General features: G+C 37.6%; 3 protein-coding genes across 4 annotated transcripts; 1 reads left to right on the top strand and 2 right to left on the bottom strand.

Annotated features, from left to right (window-relative positions):
- Positions 1-21: 21 nt before the first annotated feature.
- LOC111344699 (mitochondrial amidoxime reducing component 2) lies at positions 22-4,795 on the bottom strand. The gene is made up of 7 exons (XM_022951948.2): positions 4,492-4,795; positions 2,492-2,671; positions 2,196-2,358; positions 1,527-1,667; positions 1,162-1,232; positions 918-989; positions 22-366 (listed from the first exon to the last, which is right to left on the bottom strand). The coding sequence occupies exons 1-7, from the start codon at positions 4,698-4,700 to the stop codon at positions 240-242; spliced, it is 963 nt and encodes a 320-aa protein (XP_022807683.1). The 5' UTR covers positions 4,701-4,795; the 3' UTR covers positions 22-239.
- A 117-nt stretch (positions 4,796-4,912) lies between these two features.
- On the top strand, positions 4,913-11,180 carry LOC111344700 (mitochondrial amidoxime reducing component 2). 2 transcript variants are annotated; one of them, XM_088725359.1, is made up of 8 exons: positions 4,913-5,403; positions 6,180-6,476; positions 6,859-7,029; positions 7,317-7,479; positions 8,198-8,338; positions 8,843-8,910; positions 9,683-9,754; positions 10,454-11,180. In XM_088725359.1, the coding sequence occupies exons 2-8, from the start codon at positions 6,256-6,258 to the stop codon at positions 10,572-10,574; spliced, it is 957 nt and encodes a 318-aa protein (XP_088581485.1). In that variant the 5' UTR covers positions 4,913-5,403; positions 6,180-6,255; the 3' UTR covers positions 10,575-11,180. The 2 variants fall into 2 exon arrangements, with proteins under 2 accessions (XP_088581485.1, XP_088581486.1); XM_088725360.1 differs by lacking the exon at positions 4,913-5,403 and having other exon boundaries at positions 6,362-6,476; positions 6,813-7,029.
- Positions 11,181-11,928: 748 nt separating this feature from the next.
- LOC111344705 (transmembrane emp24 domain-containing protein 10) lies at positions 11,929-15,869 on the bottom strand. The gene is made up of 5 exons (XM_022951953.2): positions 15,567-15,869; positions 15,288-15,399; positions 14,531-14,607; positions 13,657-13,783; positions 11,929-12,479 (listed from the first exon to the last, which is right to left on the bottom strand). Exons 1-5 carry the CDS (start codon positions 15,753-15,755, stop codon positions 12,358-12,360), a joined length of 627 nt encoding a protein of 208 aa, XP_022807688.1. The 5' UTR covers positions 15,756-15,869; the 3' UTR covers positions 11,929-12,357.
- Between the last annotated feature and the right edge of the window lie 58 nt (positions 15,870-15,927).

The raw sequence follows: 15,927 nt of genomic DNA, 5'->3' as shown, positions 1-15,927 counted from the left end.
AAATTACCACCAGTCAGGATAGAACAGTTTTCAATTCATTTTAATGTCTGTCAAGGAAATGCAGACAACTAAACAAATTTGCACATGCACCCAAATGAACCATTAGAATCAATACAACTTTAGATCTGAGTAACTGTCTTTACTTTTAAAAAAATAATGCATATTATGCAGTTCTTTTGGAAGCTAAACTTGTTATGGAACATATGAATGAGAACTGGAATGTTATCCTCCAAGATGGCTTAAGACCAAATCATGACACTATCTCCCTGACATATGACCCCCATGCCATCCGTATCTGGAGCGGCATTGATCCCAAACAGAGGGGATCTGTCATATCGTGGATCCCTATCCTCGGGAAGCCTTATTCTAAAAAAAAATTAAATATGCCACAAGGTTTAGTTGATTTTTAGAAGCAATGTACTGGTTGGAATATGTAACATGAGGAAGGGTGAAAAACTGTCAGGAATTGTCACCCACATGTGCTCTGTCAATCACCTTTCTTCTTTTATATTTCTTTGTCCCATGCTCATGACAAGTCGAAAGAACATCTTTCTCTATTTATTTACCGAGTTCAAAACTTACCATCTTTCTTTTTCTATTTACAAAGCATGATGCTATCAACATTGCTGATCCAAGCAGTATATGCAGAAGAAGTGTCATATCTGAACTATGTAGTGGGTCTAATGCTCACCATAGGGGCTCAGTAGTAGAGCATCAGAGTGTGTAATCTGAAAGTCTGAGGTTCATGGGGGACTCAGATTTTTTTCTTTGTCCAATACTTGTAGCAAGATGAAAAACATTTTTCTATTTCTTTAGCAAGCTCAAAACTTATCATCTTTGTTTTTCTTTTCACCTTTCTTTCTCTAGAAAATCGTGACTTAACATTGAATGGACTAGATTTTAAATTTTATTTCTACCTTCGCAAAGTTTTCAAAGGCTCTTCTCCTTTTTTCTCTCCAGTTTTTGGATTAACAATTGGCAGACTGCACCTTTTAAAGAAAGACAGTTCTGATCAATCAAGATCTGTAAAGTCAATCATTTTTAATTTTGCAGCAAATACATGTTCAATGTACTCGAAATCATTACCTGTTGATCATTACCTTTGAATTTAAAATATATATATATATATATATGGCACTTACAAAATCTTGAAAAGCTTACCTTGCACAGTGGTTCAGGTACCGAAACACTACATCACCAATTTTGATTTTTCTTCCCCCTTCCCATTTGTCCTGCGAGTAAATTTCAAAATTTTGAGTTTTGAAAAAAGATGATAGAAAGTTAAATCACAGGTTTACCAACTAGACATTGCATTAAAATGTCAGCAAGCAATTATTATAGGAGCCATGTCCAATGATAACTTTTTCTTAGCTTTCACATGGTAGATCAAAATTACAAATTAAGTTATGCTTTGAAAATTTTGTAGAATTATCACCATCAATAATTTAAAAATTAAGCATTCATGATATTTTTATGATCACAGCCATTTACAAAAAGAATGAAAATTGGCTTGTTGACAAACTGACCTCCTCAAATGCTTTTAAACCATTGATCACAATGTTAGGCCGGAATCGCTCCATTTCCAAAGGTGATGAAAGTTCTTGATTCAATGAAGCTAAGCAAGCTTCAGCAAGAATCATGTATGGAGCAAAATCCCCAAATGTTGCCTGTGAATTTTAGGAAAAAAGTAAACTGATCCAGCAGAGATATATTGTCAAAATTTACATAGCATAATTATGTTACATTCCACTGAACAGCTAAATGCTCAAAAAAATTTCAAGGAAAAAAAAATACAATTCCAATTTCTTGTTTGTGTTTCAGAAAATTATACATCAATTAGTCTTGCAGCATTTGAAGGTATAATGGTAACTGGATAACAGATTATTAGACCATTCCAGATCTCAAAAAGATGGCAGTAACCACAGTTACTGTGGTTTAAATAGCAAAAAAAAAATACTTTCATGTTCCATTAGGGACCAGTTATGATTTATTGCATAAGGGGTGGGCCAGAGGATTTTGAGGAATCACATGGTTTTTCGAGGGGAATGGAGAAGGGATCAGTCATCAACAGAGTATTTAAAATTGACTGCCAATAAGGGTGGGGAGGGGGATCATATTACAGAGCCCTAGGGGATCCAGTATAAATTATTGTGACACTTCCATCAAAATCCTTCAACCCCCCTCAGGCCTCTTACCTGGTCTCCAGCCTCTCCAATATCACTCCATTCATCGTGTGTCCTTATTATGCGAGTCCTGGATAACTTGTACATCTTATACCCAGGTTTGTTCATGTACTTAGAAAACCACTCAGAGGCTTCGTCACCTACATACTGGCCCTCTCCCTCCATTCCAAATATCCTGTGCAATTTTTTAAAATATTTTACTGTAATTAAAAGGTTAGTTACAAGTTTTAGACAAAAGATTGTCATGCAAGTAAATTAGGTAAGATTGCCCATTTTTGAATGGTTCTGAAAATTTTTCTTGCACTTACTTTATTCGTTTGAATTCCTTTTGATCCACTGGTAGCTGTATTTCCATTTTTAACATTTCCATTCCAGGAGCATTCAGGCAAAGATATCTGCCATCCTCAAAATGAGGAACAACCAGTGCTAGTTTTGGATCTTTACGCTGTGTTATAAAGTTCCCTTTTGGATCCAGAACAATCCAGTGCCTTAGAAAAATTTAATGTAGATAAATGAAAAAACTTTGATAAAGAGGCTCTGACTCTTCTTGACCCAACTCCTTCCCCCCCCCCCCAGCCACTTCAAAGATCCCCTGCTACATTACCCATGAAAAATGACAACACTTCAACCAAACTACATAGCAACAGTAAGAACGACAGTATGATTAAACAAACACACAGAAGAAAACAGCAGAGACAAGAAATACAAACAACAACAACTGAAAGAACTACAAAAAAAAAAAAAACACAAACAGATTTACGTAATTTTTTTCTTCTTTTTATAGAATCTCCCAAAATTTATAGGTGTAACCATGATACGTCACCAACGACGGGAATCCCTATAACTTTGAGTTTTTGCCTTTCTTTCTTTCTTTCCTAATATCATTTATCAGATCCTAAGCAAGTGGATAACTTGAACGTAATCATACGATGTTTTACATTTGTTGTAACTTACTTTTATTGCTTAATGGGATAATTCGGAGAAAATGGTTGTGAGAGAAAAAAAAAATTAACGTGACTATGAACCCGTCCTCCGCCAAGTCGTGGCCGTGAGCTATCTAGTTCATGAAAAATCAAAACTGACTAAAAGCAATCAAGAAATCTTCACAGCCACAGCTTGACCGGGTATTAAAAGTGGTAACCACATCCAACGTCTTGGTAATGCAATAATGCCGAGGTGTCACGCAAGTACAATCCTTGCCTTTCTTTATTTGGAAGTCACGTTCCATTACCGGACACCAATTCGTAACATTCTAAAATACCGCTATGGTTTACTTTCTGTTTGTTTTTCTTTTCTTTTTCTTTTCACAGCAAATGGTGGGTTTGAGAGAGAAAGTTACGTAATAACCGCAATGTTGAAGCGCGACCCTGTGGTGAAATCATTTCAAAACAGACACGGAGTGTAAAAATTGGCACAATGCCAGTATTATAATTACTTTTTTCAAAATCGATTTTCTGTACTAAGATATTTTATTTGAACCGCTTTGACATGAATTGACAAGTAAAACGTTGCTACTATAAGCAGCAGCAACATTTGAGGTCGAAAGAACCAAGTAGTTTTTTGTGAGATATAACTGACGCATCGCAAATTTCAGGTGACTTTATCTTTGATTTCATCGGTTTACTTTATCGTTACACATAAATTTCGAAAAGATTTGCGTTTTAAAATATTTGTCTTCCAAAACTACCATGTGCCATTTTTTTCGATACTTCCATTGTCATCTCCTATATTTACTTCTATCTTCCGTGTATCCATTTCTGTACGCATGATTTCCTCCTACGGTTGTTTGATTGCAGGTTGCCTTTCGCTGTAGCCTGAGTGCTGGTGTCAGGCCTTCGCTCTCTTCCTTTCTCGCTTCTCTCTTACCTTTCCCCCAGAAACACTCCCAGAAACGCCTGATACTCAGGCTACTTTCGGTGTTGTTAGTCATCCGATTCGAACAAATCGATCACAGCGGATCACAGCGTAGATTACCCCCGCCGCGAACGTTTAGAAAAAGCAGAGTTAAAAACTCTGGAAAAAACTAGTCGAACCCTAGCACGCTGAGGAAGCTCTAATCTACCCATACGATGACTTTTCTTGGGTAAGAGTCATCCAGAGTTTTGGAAGGTCTCTAGCCGGTATTTGTGTCCTGTGTGCAGTGTGCACGGGTGATCGAATAAGGACGAAGGAAAACTGCCTGACATTATTAATTGTCGGCGCGTTGAATCAAATTAGTCGCACCTCTTTGATATTTCCGGAAAATGAATGGAGGAGTCGCAAGGCGTTGAGATCAAATGCCTGAGGTAAAGAGGAAATTAAAATTCACCTGTCATACTCCATCCCTTCCTTGAAACATTTCACACTGTCCATACGGATACCCTTGCAAGATTTCACCGGGTAGACGAACAGACCAGTAACACTCCCGACTTCCTTAAAAGAGCGCTTTTTCGCATGCTGTTTCCACCAAAGCACAGCAATGCCCGCTAAAGTCACAACAGGCAAACCAATCAGCAGATATTTGGATTGTGGAACCATCTCGTACCGACCTCGAATTCAGACGCAAGCTCAGTCAATGAGGAATATGGGGGGAGTAACTGAAAGGTGCTGGTGGGGTTTTGATTATCAGGAACATGATTGGAGGGCATGGGCGAGTTTAAATTTGTCGGGAAGCGGGAGAGGGGGGGGGGGGGAGGGAGGGAGAAGGTCAACTGGACTGGCCTCGATTTTGAGATTTCCGCTTAAAATTCTTTGATTTAGAAGTATTAACCAGTTACCGAGATTTCAGTCACCCGTCTGAAACGTAACTGGTTACTAAGGAGGTACTTTCGTTTTGTTTTATGATGGACAGAGGGCAAAGTTTGGTCTGATAGTCTCACAGATAAACCGTTCAGAAAAACATTCCCCCACTAAGAAAGACACTAAAAAGAAGTGAATGAGACACTTGAAATAAAAAGTGAACGTGCGACGTTATTCTAAGAAATCTTTTAATTTCTTCTTGCATGTTAGCAATTCCCGTGAACCTGAAATATGTAAATATTTATGTTTGGATCATGTCACCCCCACCCCATACCGCCGACTGAAGCTGTCTTTACAGGAAACAAAAATCTAAATTTTCTTTTTCAGGGCCTGAGTTGGGTATATGCACTGTCAAGGGGGGCACATTAATTCACTTGATGCTATTCAGTACAAAGAAGGAAAAAAAGTACTGGAGGATTCAGAGAAACACTGTTCTTGACAGGTAAAAAATAAATTCTTTATTAAAAAACAGTCGAGCTGTTTGTCTCCACTGCTAATGGCACTTTAGGTATCTTAACTGTGTGTATTTTAATTTGCTGAGAGCCATGGTTAAAATTTTGGCCAGCTAACGGTTATTATTACAAAAAAAAACAACAACGCATACATACATACATACATACATACATACCTACGTTACTTGACCGCTCTCCATAGAGGCTTTTAAGGGCCAATTCCCACCCATCCCACCCCAGGGGAGGACATCCACCACACAGTGATCTCGTGCGTGGGAAATTAGCGTCTCCTACCCCTTAACCCTGCAGGACACGGGGCCTACGGTTTATTCGTCCTCATCCGAGAAGACTAGAATATCTATCCATTTTTTGATTTTAGAAAGATAGCAAATTCTCCTGACTTATTTTAAGACCATGAGTATCGGTCCGGCCGGGGCTCGAACCCTCGACCTCCCGCACAATACAATCCGGCGCTCTAACCAATAGAGCTAACCGGGAGGCGCTCTTAATATAATAGACAAAATTTTCTCGACTTTATTTTGTAAGAAGAAACCGGATGTTACAATGTACAGAGATTAAATTATGGTACATTGGCTCATATACCATAATGGCTAAGCCAATAAAAAGTCTTGAATTGCATTATACATGATCCAGTTTTTGTTGTCACAGGAATTATTTTTACGGTTAACCGCATCGAGACCCTGTTTCGGTAAATATAAATAGTTGATTGAAAATTGATAAGTAGCATTCTTCTTTTCTTCTACAGAAGTAACGATAACGTCACGCAACTGCAATATTTCTGCCGGACGTGACGAAATCATCCTTATCGACAACATTACAACATGGGTTCATTTCATTCACGATTGTGGAAGATCACTCTTCCTGTTTCGCTGCCTTTGCTTGCCTTTGCATATTTTCGTTGGAGGCAAATGCAAATGAGAAAGATCGAGCAATTTAGGCGAGTAGGTTATGTGTCCGGACTGTTCATCTATCCGGTCAAATCATGCGCGGGAATTGAGCTGGAAAATGCTGTGTGTCTCACAGAAGGCATACAATTTGACAGGTATAATGCATTCATTGGTCATGCCTACCGTATTTATTTCGTTTTGTTTTGTTTTTGTAATGTTGACTCTTTCGAGATGAGGATTTTTCAATAGCCACTTGCTCTTTTATAAAAGCGACCGACGACGGTCGAAAAAATTACCGCTTCAGGGAAACTGATACCTCCCACGCAAACAAACTCAAAAGATTCTTATTTTAAGAAAAAGTAAACGGAATCCGATGAGATCAGAAAACCACACAACTCTGCGGCATTCACTTTTAATAATTTCCAATCTCAATCTCAATCGTTCGTAACCGTTGTTATTGATTGATTACTAATTAATATGGCCTTGTATAGGCTTGGAAAACACAAAGCGACTTATATGGCTCTCTCTCTCTCCTAGGAACTGGGTGGTAGTTGACAGAGATGATAAGTACCTTACTTCAGTGGACAAACCAGTGTTAGCTCAGGTGGTTCCACATTTTGAAGATGGCAGCCTTTGTCTCAATGCGCCGAGTATGGACACACTGAGAATTCCTATCCAGCCGGACACTAAGGAGTTTAAAGACCTCAAGTATTGAACTTTAATCATCAATGCACAATATTCTTGTAGAGGTTCATATTTCTTTGATTTGTTTGTGCACTCAAAATCGCCAGTGTCTCTGAGATTCCAGAAGACTGGAAGACACATGATCGATATCAGCCTTGTACATGCAGACCTTATCCCTGCATGGATTATGATGCTGATGATGATGATTGATATTATTGTTAATTTAATTATAATAATAATAATTATTATTATTATTATATTATCATCATTATAGTATGATTCTGAATGCCTTAATTTATGGTTTACTTTAGAGTTTCAAGGGTCTCGTCCAAGAGTCGTTATGTTGGAGACAAAGCTTCTTTATGGTTTTCAACCTTGCTGAACAAACCAGGCTGCAAAATATATCAAATTCACGAACTGCGGGATTCCACAAAAGATACGAAATGGGGAGACCTAGCATCACCAGGAGACAAGGTACACTCAGAACAAATCAATTTTCATTATTGTGTGATATTACTCACAGAATTCAGGGAGAAATGCTGTACATTTAAGACTTTCCTGGTATTTATGGATTATATAGCCTCATGAAATAAAATTATGAAGAACTTTGAGAATATCTATATATCATTCACTTTTTTTATAAAAGCTTGACTTTGTTAGACTTGGTTTCCAGGACCCTTTAACATCACCATTGCGATAATAGTTATTAGGTGGGATGGAAAGAGGTTTGCAGGAAAAGGAGGAGGGGGAAGTGGTGAGTTAGATGCAACCTCTTGAATTTGAACTTTAGCAATTGAATTGGGGGTCTTTGAGTAACTGAGAACCTCATCCTTCAATCTCGCTCACCCAATTATCCCCAAGGATGCACTATGCGCCTAAGATAACCTTTCTGATGACTTGGTAAACATTTCTATTGGTTAACTTCTAAGGTTTTAGTCTCAGCATTGAGGGTTCAGCACAGCAACTTTTTCACCCCAAAACATTTAGCGGTAATTATAATTTAAGATTATATCAAATTGATGTTACAACAACTGTGCCACCCACCCCTCCCCTAACTTGTTATCAGTTGAGTGTTGTTGGATTATGCGGGGGGGGGGGGGCAGGGGTAGGTGTGTAGTTGCTCAGAAAATGACATTGATCCAAATTTAGTTTCCCTCTCTTTAATTTTTAACCGACTGTTCTTTTGTGGTAGATGGGTTATGCAAGTTTTGCAGCATATCACATGACTACAGAGTCATCACTTGTGGAACTGAATGGAATTTTGAAATCTCCCATCGGCATGAATAGGTTCCGTGCTAATATTGTCATTGGGGGAACTGAGCCTTTTGCTGAGGTTTGTTACTTGAATTTAAATATTCTGTCTCAGATTTATTGCAGATAAAGCCTGCATACAAGCCAAGTGGTCCATCGGGCTAGCACATAACTCCAGTTTACATGGCATGAAGCAACTAGGAGTATTTCTACTCCCCACTGGATGGAATGCTAGTCCATCCCAGGGTTATCCCCCAACATTAAATTCACAGTTACCTACTTAATTCTCCAAGATGAAGAGAGGCACCATGAGAGTAAAGTGTCTTGCTTAAGAACACAACGCAATGTCCTTGGCCAGGATTTATTATAATTATAGCAACTGTAATACAACAGAGTTACCTGTTCACAGTCTTCTCTGGACTTCATACTTATTTTGTCCACTTGGAGATTTACAAAAGATAATTATCGCAGCTTTACATGCATCTCTGTATAAGTTCAATGTTTAGTGGCAGTTATAAATTTGGAGATTAGAAAGCACTTTGAGAGCATCATGATGGCTCACTATAAATTATTTATTCATCATTAGGATCATTGGCACCAAAAATTTCTAAAGATAGCAGATGTTAGGTTCAGAACTCTCAAAGACTGTGGAAGGTAAATATTATTTTGATTAAGTTTTCAAGAAGTGGATCAGGTCATAAATGAAGCACAGTGGCCATGACTTCAGCTTGAGCCCAGAATGACTGATATGGAGTTCAATGTTCTAAATGGAACCACCGCTATATGCCATCATATTTCCCAGGAACCGTCACAAGTCTCCCTTACATCTACGGTATTTCCTTGAAGAAGCTCCCATGCTCTTATTAGTACCTTCCCCTGAATTGAAGTGTCTATCCCCTAGAAATAGAGTCAAACAACAGGGCTCGACACTAATGGTAGCCCACTAGCCACAGACTAGTAGAAATGCAGTTTTGGTTAGTGGATTTCAATTTCCACTAGTCAGTTTGGCTAGTAAACAGACTGAAATTGTCTTAACATCTAAGATGTCACTAGCCACTTGGCTAGTAAGTTGAAGAGTTAGTGTCGAGCCCTGAAACAAGTGCCTCTCTCAAATAAGAGCTCTCCCTCCCCCACCCCTTGTCCCTCACTTCCACAAAAAGTAGGTAAAAAATTCTGTAAACTTCCCAAGTACAGCTAGACCATTCTCTAGTCATTGATGACCAGTAATTTCTAGGATAATGAAGTTATTGGTATGCTCTTGAAGAAAACAGTTGAAAATTGATGAGTGTCCCACTTGATCGAGTGCCCTTCTTCAAACAGGCACCCCTCCTTTTAGGAAAAATTTTAAATAAGCAGTTGCCTATATGTAAGGAAATACAGTTTTGTACATTACATGTATTAACTTGTTATTTATTTTATTCCAAAGATGTACCCAGATCACCATAGATCCTGAAACTGGCATAAAGAATGGACTTGAAGCACTCACAACTTTGAGAAGGTAAACCAGAAAATATATGCAAGGATTTTGTTATTACTTATTTAAATAGATGACTCAAACTTCATGTAAATTTTTGTTTTCTTTCTTTCTTTCTTTCACACTTGTAAAACTTGTTACTACATTGCACTTTACCTACCATTGCACAGTTCCTGGTAAGGAAGTGTTTAATATTTTGGTGGATTCCAAGATGTTTCAACTTTCTGCTGTCAGCTGTTACCAATAGGGTTTAAATGCAATGTTTGTTTTTTTCTACAAATGTCAACAAGAAACCCGTATTTCTTTCTGTTTGTGGAATCAGAGTAGTATTGTGCAACAAATGACCCAGAGGACTTTTAATCCAGATAGCAAACCAATAGTCCTTTTTACAGTTGTGGGCTTGGTGGCCAAGCCTTTGAACAGGAGTCAGGCTTTGGATGACCTTGTTATGATAGAGATGTTGCTGCTTTTCAAATGCAAATTTCTTTGTTATCATGCTAACTAGATACAGGTCTCTATCACAACAGGGTCACCCTTAGCCTCACTCCTGTTCAAAGGCTTGGCCACCAAGCCCACAGCTGTAAAGGGACTATTTGATAAGTCTCTGTAAACTTGGAAATTCCATTTTTATCTGAGACCTTTATTCGTTGCTTTGGGTGTAATGATTACATCTGTGGAGTCTTGGTAGAGGTTGAATCTTGTAAACTTTTGACTTCTTTCAAGGACAAGACTGCCTCAAGACAGAGACCCAAGACATGGTAATGCACCTTTCTTTGGGATTCAGATGGCTCCAGATTGTGAAGGAAATATCAAGCTTGGAGACCCTGTATTTATCTCCTACTAAATTATCAATTTTTAGAGGGGCAAGGGGTGGGGGGGGGGGGCTGAGTTTGTCAAATGTAAAATATGCCAGGGGGTGGGATGTGGTTGTCAGATGTGAAACAAGGCACAGGGAGTTTCAATGAGACAAGATCAAGTTTTTCTAACCAACACATCTGATGAGGATAGACAAAGGGAAAGCCCAACAAAGACCATTCCTCAACCAAAATTATTTTGAATTCTTTTCCCTTCAAAAGAAGAAAATAGCCATACTTTTCATGCACATTCAGTCTGCTTATATGTGAGTTGGGAAAACTGGGTCAAATTGACTCTGGCTCTCCAGTAGTCTTCCCAAAAATTGTAGAAAACAGAATTCAAAGTCAAGTACCACTCTTTCCAAGTTGTTCTTGCATTGCATTTTGAAATGTTTGACTTATTCAAAGGCTACTATGCAAGATTAATGTTATTTAATGAACAATCAAATCATATTTACCACAGATCATTTTGATCAAATTGTCTTTAATGAGAGACAGTAAAATTCTGCTGTTTCATGTAGATTCTGTGAAAGGCAAATTGGAACTAGTAGAATATTGTTTCTTTTCAAGGTCAATAAAAATTTGTATTTAACAGGGTACTCCCTCGGTATTTAATCAACTGCACTTCATTGATCTAGGTTGTTCAAAGCTGAGTTCAGATAATCCAGGGTTAGTTTGAAATCTAATTTCAGATTTGAAGCTTTGAAAAAAAGAATAAGTATATAGGAATTCTGTTTACCTAGAAATTGATTAAGGATCTTCTAAATAGATAAAACTATCCTGAAAAGACTTTGGAAGATGGGAGCAAAGAAACCCAGATTACAATGTAAGCTTGGATTAGTGTTAATTGGCCTTTAAACAACTGGGCCCAGGAGTATATCTCTTTGAGTGCAATGAAACTATGTTAGAAGGTATAAATGTATCAACAAATTTACCATATCTGATCACCAAGTATTATCCATACTATTTTTTGACCCTTAACTTGTCGTCTTCCTTAACTTCTCCCTATAAAACCCAGACATTATCCAGCAAACAAGTATTGAGAATACTCAAACTTATTAGCTGGAATTTATCTCGATGTAACGTCAAATTCTCATAACTTATTTACAAGGAACTGTGTTGTAGCTGGAGGGGAGAATTGAATACCAGATCTAGGGAGTTTAAGGGTTACCCAACAGAGAAATCTACTTGCTCCAGACAGCTGGAGAGTATTTTTCTCATGCACAGTTGGTGTGTTGGGGTTAATTAATGGAAGTGGCAAAATTAATTTGGAATGCCTGTGTTCTGATCATTGACATTTCTCTGAAGCAATTGGCCCCATATAAATGGTTAATTCTCAAAAAAGCATTTTCCAAATTTACTTCAGTGTTTAATTGTTAATGACAGGTTCTTACTGTTCATACTGCCTACTAATGTTGGCCAACACTGCTTAAATCAAATCAATTGGTACACTAGCTATCTGTTTCACCTCCTTCTAAACACAAAACCTGACAAAAGATCAAAACCAAATGTACAACCACCAAGAATATTAAAGTTTAAAGGGTACTGACACCAAGATAGTAGTTGTAAAAAAGTTCAAGCATTTAGCACACTTTGAAACAGTACTCTTTACTCAAGTTAGTTGAGTATAATTAGGGGTTTACCAGAAATAACCCCTGAGAAACTGTTCACTTCCAGCCAGCCAATGAGATTTTCAAAATGTCACACAATATCATGACCTTGCACAGAAGTAAACTTTGAAGTGGCATCAATTGTTAAAATCCTTTTGAAAAATTACTCTATGAGCTTCTTGGCAATAAAGAATCGTCGTAAGTAGAAAAGTTGCCATGTTGCTAGACCAAAGAGACATAAAATGGAGAAAACACTGAAGTACAAAACTCTGGAATATGTAGATTCTGCAAAGCAACCAGCAAAAAGACCTTATCAGAACTGATTAAAAGAAAAGTTACCAATGCTCAAATTTGACTAGCATACTAGAGAATGTTCCCAGACAAGAAAGAAACTATAATTCAATTTGTTGTCTGTTTTCTGTTGAATTTTGAGACAGCCTGGGAACAAAAGTTAGGATGAATGCTCAACACCCTAACATCAGTATGCATATTCTCCAAACTGCTCTCATGTTTTTCCTAAGAGACTGACAAGGAGAATTTATTTAACAATAAGAGCTTCTTTAGTTGGTAATAATTTCCTCAGGGTTTATGCAAAAGGACTCATTGGCTCCAAATTTAACCTTAAACCATTTTTTTCCAAAGATTTCAAAATCAGTTTTCCTTACGATCTACATACATTTGTGACATTAAATTTTCAAAACTTTATTGCTTGAGTTGAGCACATTTCCAGGACTTTTCAGGACCTGTAGTCTTTTCCCAGGACTCTCCAGTCCAGAAATTAGAAATGCATCTGACTTTGTAGAAATAACACCCAACTTTATATTGTGTCCATAAAGGTCCAGTAATACGGGCAACATTTTTCTTCAACTTTTCTTGCAGCATTGTTGCATTGCAAGTTGAAACCCTTTGTTGCATGTATTACCATGTTCGTGACCAACTTATCTCGCAACAAAATGTAGTGTTGCAAGTTGAGGCAACGTGTTGTGCAAAGCAGACTCGAGTTCTACTTTCTGCAACAAATTCTCAACAAAGGAGTTCAACTTGCAATGCAACAATGTTGAAAGACAAGTTGAAGAAAAATGTTGCCCGTATTACCGGACCTTAATATATATTTAACAATTATACCACGAGCGCGCGTTGGATATGAGATGATAGATAGCCAACGAGGCACGTAGCGCTGAGTTGGCTATAACCATCTCATATCCAACAAGCGCGAGTGGAATAATTGTTTTATTAAAAACGCCCCCAAGAAATTATTGTTTTGTAAGAAGAAACCGGATTTTTTAGCTCCCTTTTGATTTTAAGCTGATGCGTATGCTTACCATATTTGTAGATTATGGTATATTGGCTCATATACCATAATGGCTAAGCCAATAAAAAGTCTTGAATTGCATTATCCAATGATTCAGTTTTTAATAAATAAATATATATATAAAAAAATAAACAAGGTCAGTTTGCTTACCATTAGTATCCCTCATCTCTTGTTCTCTCTGTCTCATGTAAGCAAAATCATTTACAATGGCATCACCTAAATCTTCCAGCCTCTTGAGTTCCACTTCCATTGGCTTAAGCTTTTCAGCCTTAGCTAACTATTATTGAGAAAACAAGAAGTAAGAAATGGTTTAGAGTATTTACCTTGAAGAAGCTTTAGAGAAGTCAACTCCTGAATTCCCATAATGAATGTGCTGTGATCCCAATTTTTTGTTGGTTTAAAATGACATTTTTCCAAACAGTTTAATTGTATTTACTTTTTTCTTGTATTTCTAAGTAAACGACTGCTCTTTCTGTCTGTTTGCTGGCATAATAACCCACACCAGATACGGGGAGAACATGAGAAAAGTTTGTATATCACAAGCCAGAAACAAGTGACTAGCAAACTTTTCCAGTTTTCTCCCAACATCCCAACTTATAATGCAATGACACTGATAAAAAGTGCAGTCTGTTGCTATTACAAAATAACCTTCAATTTTCCATGGGTTTACCTGTGCAATGAACTTTAGCTTTCCTGACCAATCATGGCAGCAAAATTTCAGTCATTGTATGAAGTATGAGAACTTGTATAGGACCCCATGAGCTTCTTGTCAATTATCTGTTTTTCATAGACATCAAACTACTGCAAAAATTCTTCCACAACTTTGGGACCAGTAGTTATGGTCAGTAGTTGGTTCATTTTAAATACATAATCTTTTGAAAACAAATTTTGTGAAAGCATAGCACCCTTTTAGTGTAGTTAGTTGAGAGGAGGATGATTTGAAACTAAGGGGAAAATTCATAAAAAAACATTAAATAGTAACAATAGGGAATTCTATGAACATTTAACAGTGATAATGACTTACATCTTCATAATTCTTTGCTTCTACACCATGCTTGACATTCAGAAAAACCTCACGATCAATTCCAGCTCCAGCTGTCCCTATAATTTATATGAAGAGAAAAAAAATTAGTATTACCATTTGTTGGAGTGAATTGCCCTCCCTATCATCCACATAAAATTATACTTTAAACAGAGACTTTGGGTGATGTCTCTACATACATGTAGCGGGGCAGACCACGGAGCAACTTCAGAATACCCATCCACATCATTTACATCTGTCGGAAGGCTTTGAAGAATGAGGCATAACACAATAGACACTATTCTTATTCAATGACATGGAAATGATGTGGCCAGGTATTCTGAAGTTTAGCCCAGACCACTTGTTAATTAAATTGCTTTGGGTTATTGATCAATTTGTTTTGGGTTATTGATCACTTGTTTCTCTCCACAGAGCCTTGGAGAGAAACAAGTGCTGTTGTTGAAATAAATTAAAGGCCACGTCCATTTCAAGAAATAGGAAAATCTTGCTCTCATAATTTTCTCCTTCATGTATATGGATATTAATTGCTGCAAAAGATGTTGGTGTTCATTGTTTCCCAGTCACAGGAATGAATGAACGTTTTATCATTTGTCTCACAATAAACAGTAGACATCAATCATAGGCACTTGAAGAGAGCAACTATTAATCGTATGAGTAAGGATTTAACCTTCGCCTAGACAAATCCTCTCCCTTTTTGGTTAATCATTTGGTTAATCTCGTGATTCATAGTTAAAGGTACCTTCACTCTCCAAGCAAACTTTATACATATCGTAGTCATCTGTTGTAAATGCAAATTTCCCTTTGGTTGCATCTTCCTTCTTGTACAAGACGTGTCCAGTTGAATCACTTACCTACAAAAAATAAAGGAAAAAATACCAATGATTTATGAAAACCTTTAGCATCGGTCTACCGTGCACACAATGCACAAAATTAACTTGGTAATACTAAAAAAATGCATCCCAGGCTTAAAGATAGAAGCTAAGAGCATACGAAGAATTTCTACGGTTTTCAAACTCACCGTCAAGTGCGTTTTCATGTGTGGAGCGGCCGACAGCTTGTACTCGCCGGTCACTAAGACATCTTTGTGCACTTCCTCTCGCAGACACTTCTCTTGTCCAGGCGGTAAAGTGAACGAAATAGAGCTTACATAAGGAAAATAACTTAACGAAACTAAAAACAGAACTGAGAAGATTGATAACGAACTCATTTCAAAAAGGTGGAATGCTTCAAGACTAGATAAAACTCTTGATTTCTGGCATCAATACGGCTTTCAAAATGGAGGGCGACGTGGCATAAAGAGAGAGAAAGAAGATCCGGGAATTCTTTTGTCTGAGACAGACCGCTGATCAAACACGGGCGAGTAGATAGCAGGCCTGGTA

Source organism: Stylophora pistillata, chromosome 6 (genome assembly GCF_964205215.1).
Source record: "Stylophora pistillata chromosome 6, jaStyPist1.2, whole genome shotgun sequence".
In the NCBI taxonomy this organism is placed as follows: domain Eukaryota; kingdom Metazoa; phylum Cnidaria; class Anthozoa; order Scleractinia; family Pocilloporidae; genus Stylophora; species Stylophora pistillata.
Note: the sequence above shows the minus strand (reverse complement) of the source record. Positions and strands in the feature narration are given on the sequence as shown.

Bases quoted from the DNA above. Each gene is read 5' to 3' on its own strand.
- LOC111344699 (XM_022951948.2), bottom strand. From the start codon at position 4,700: ATGGTTCCACAATCCAAATATCTGCTGATTGGTTTGCCTGTTGTGACT. The intron at 2,359-2,491 runs GTAAGTGCAAGA...AAAATTGCACAG, and splicing joins AAGGAATTCAAACGAATAAA to GATATTTGGAATGGAGGGAG. The intron at 990-1,161 runs GTAAGCTTTTCA...TTTCTTTAAAAG, and splicing joins TACCTGAACCACTGTGCAAG to GTGCAGTCTGCCAATTGTTA.
- LOC111344700 (XM_088725359.1), top strand. From the start codon at position 6,256: ATGGGTTCATTTCATTCACGATTGTGGAAGATCACTCTTCCTGTTTCG. The intron at 7,030-7,316 runs GTATTGAACTTT...GGTTTACTTTAG, and splicing joins AAGGAGTTTAAAGACCTCAA to AGTTTCAAGGGTCTCGTCCA. The intron at 7,480-8,197 runs GTACACTCAGAA...CTTTTGTGGTAG, and splicing joins TAGCATCACCAGGAGACAAG to ATGGGTTATGCAAGTTTTGC.
- LOC111344705 (XM_022951953.2), bottom strand. From the start codon at position 15,755: ATGAGTTCGTTATCAATCTTCTCAGTTCTGTTTTTAGTTTCGTTAAGT. The intron at 13,784-14,530 runs GTAAGTCATTAT...TCTCAATAATAG, and splicing joins AAGCAAAGAATTATGAAGAT to TTAGCTAAGGCTGAAAAGCT. The intron at 12,480-13,656 runs GTAAGCAAACTG...GTTGCTTTGCAG, and splicing joins AGAGATGAGGGATACTAATG to AATCTACATATTCCAGAGTT.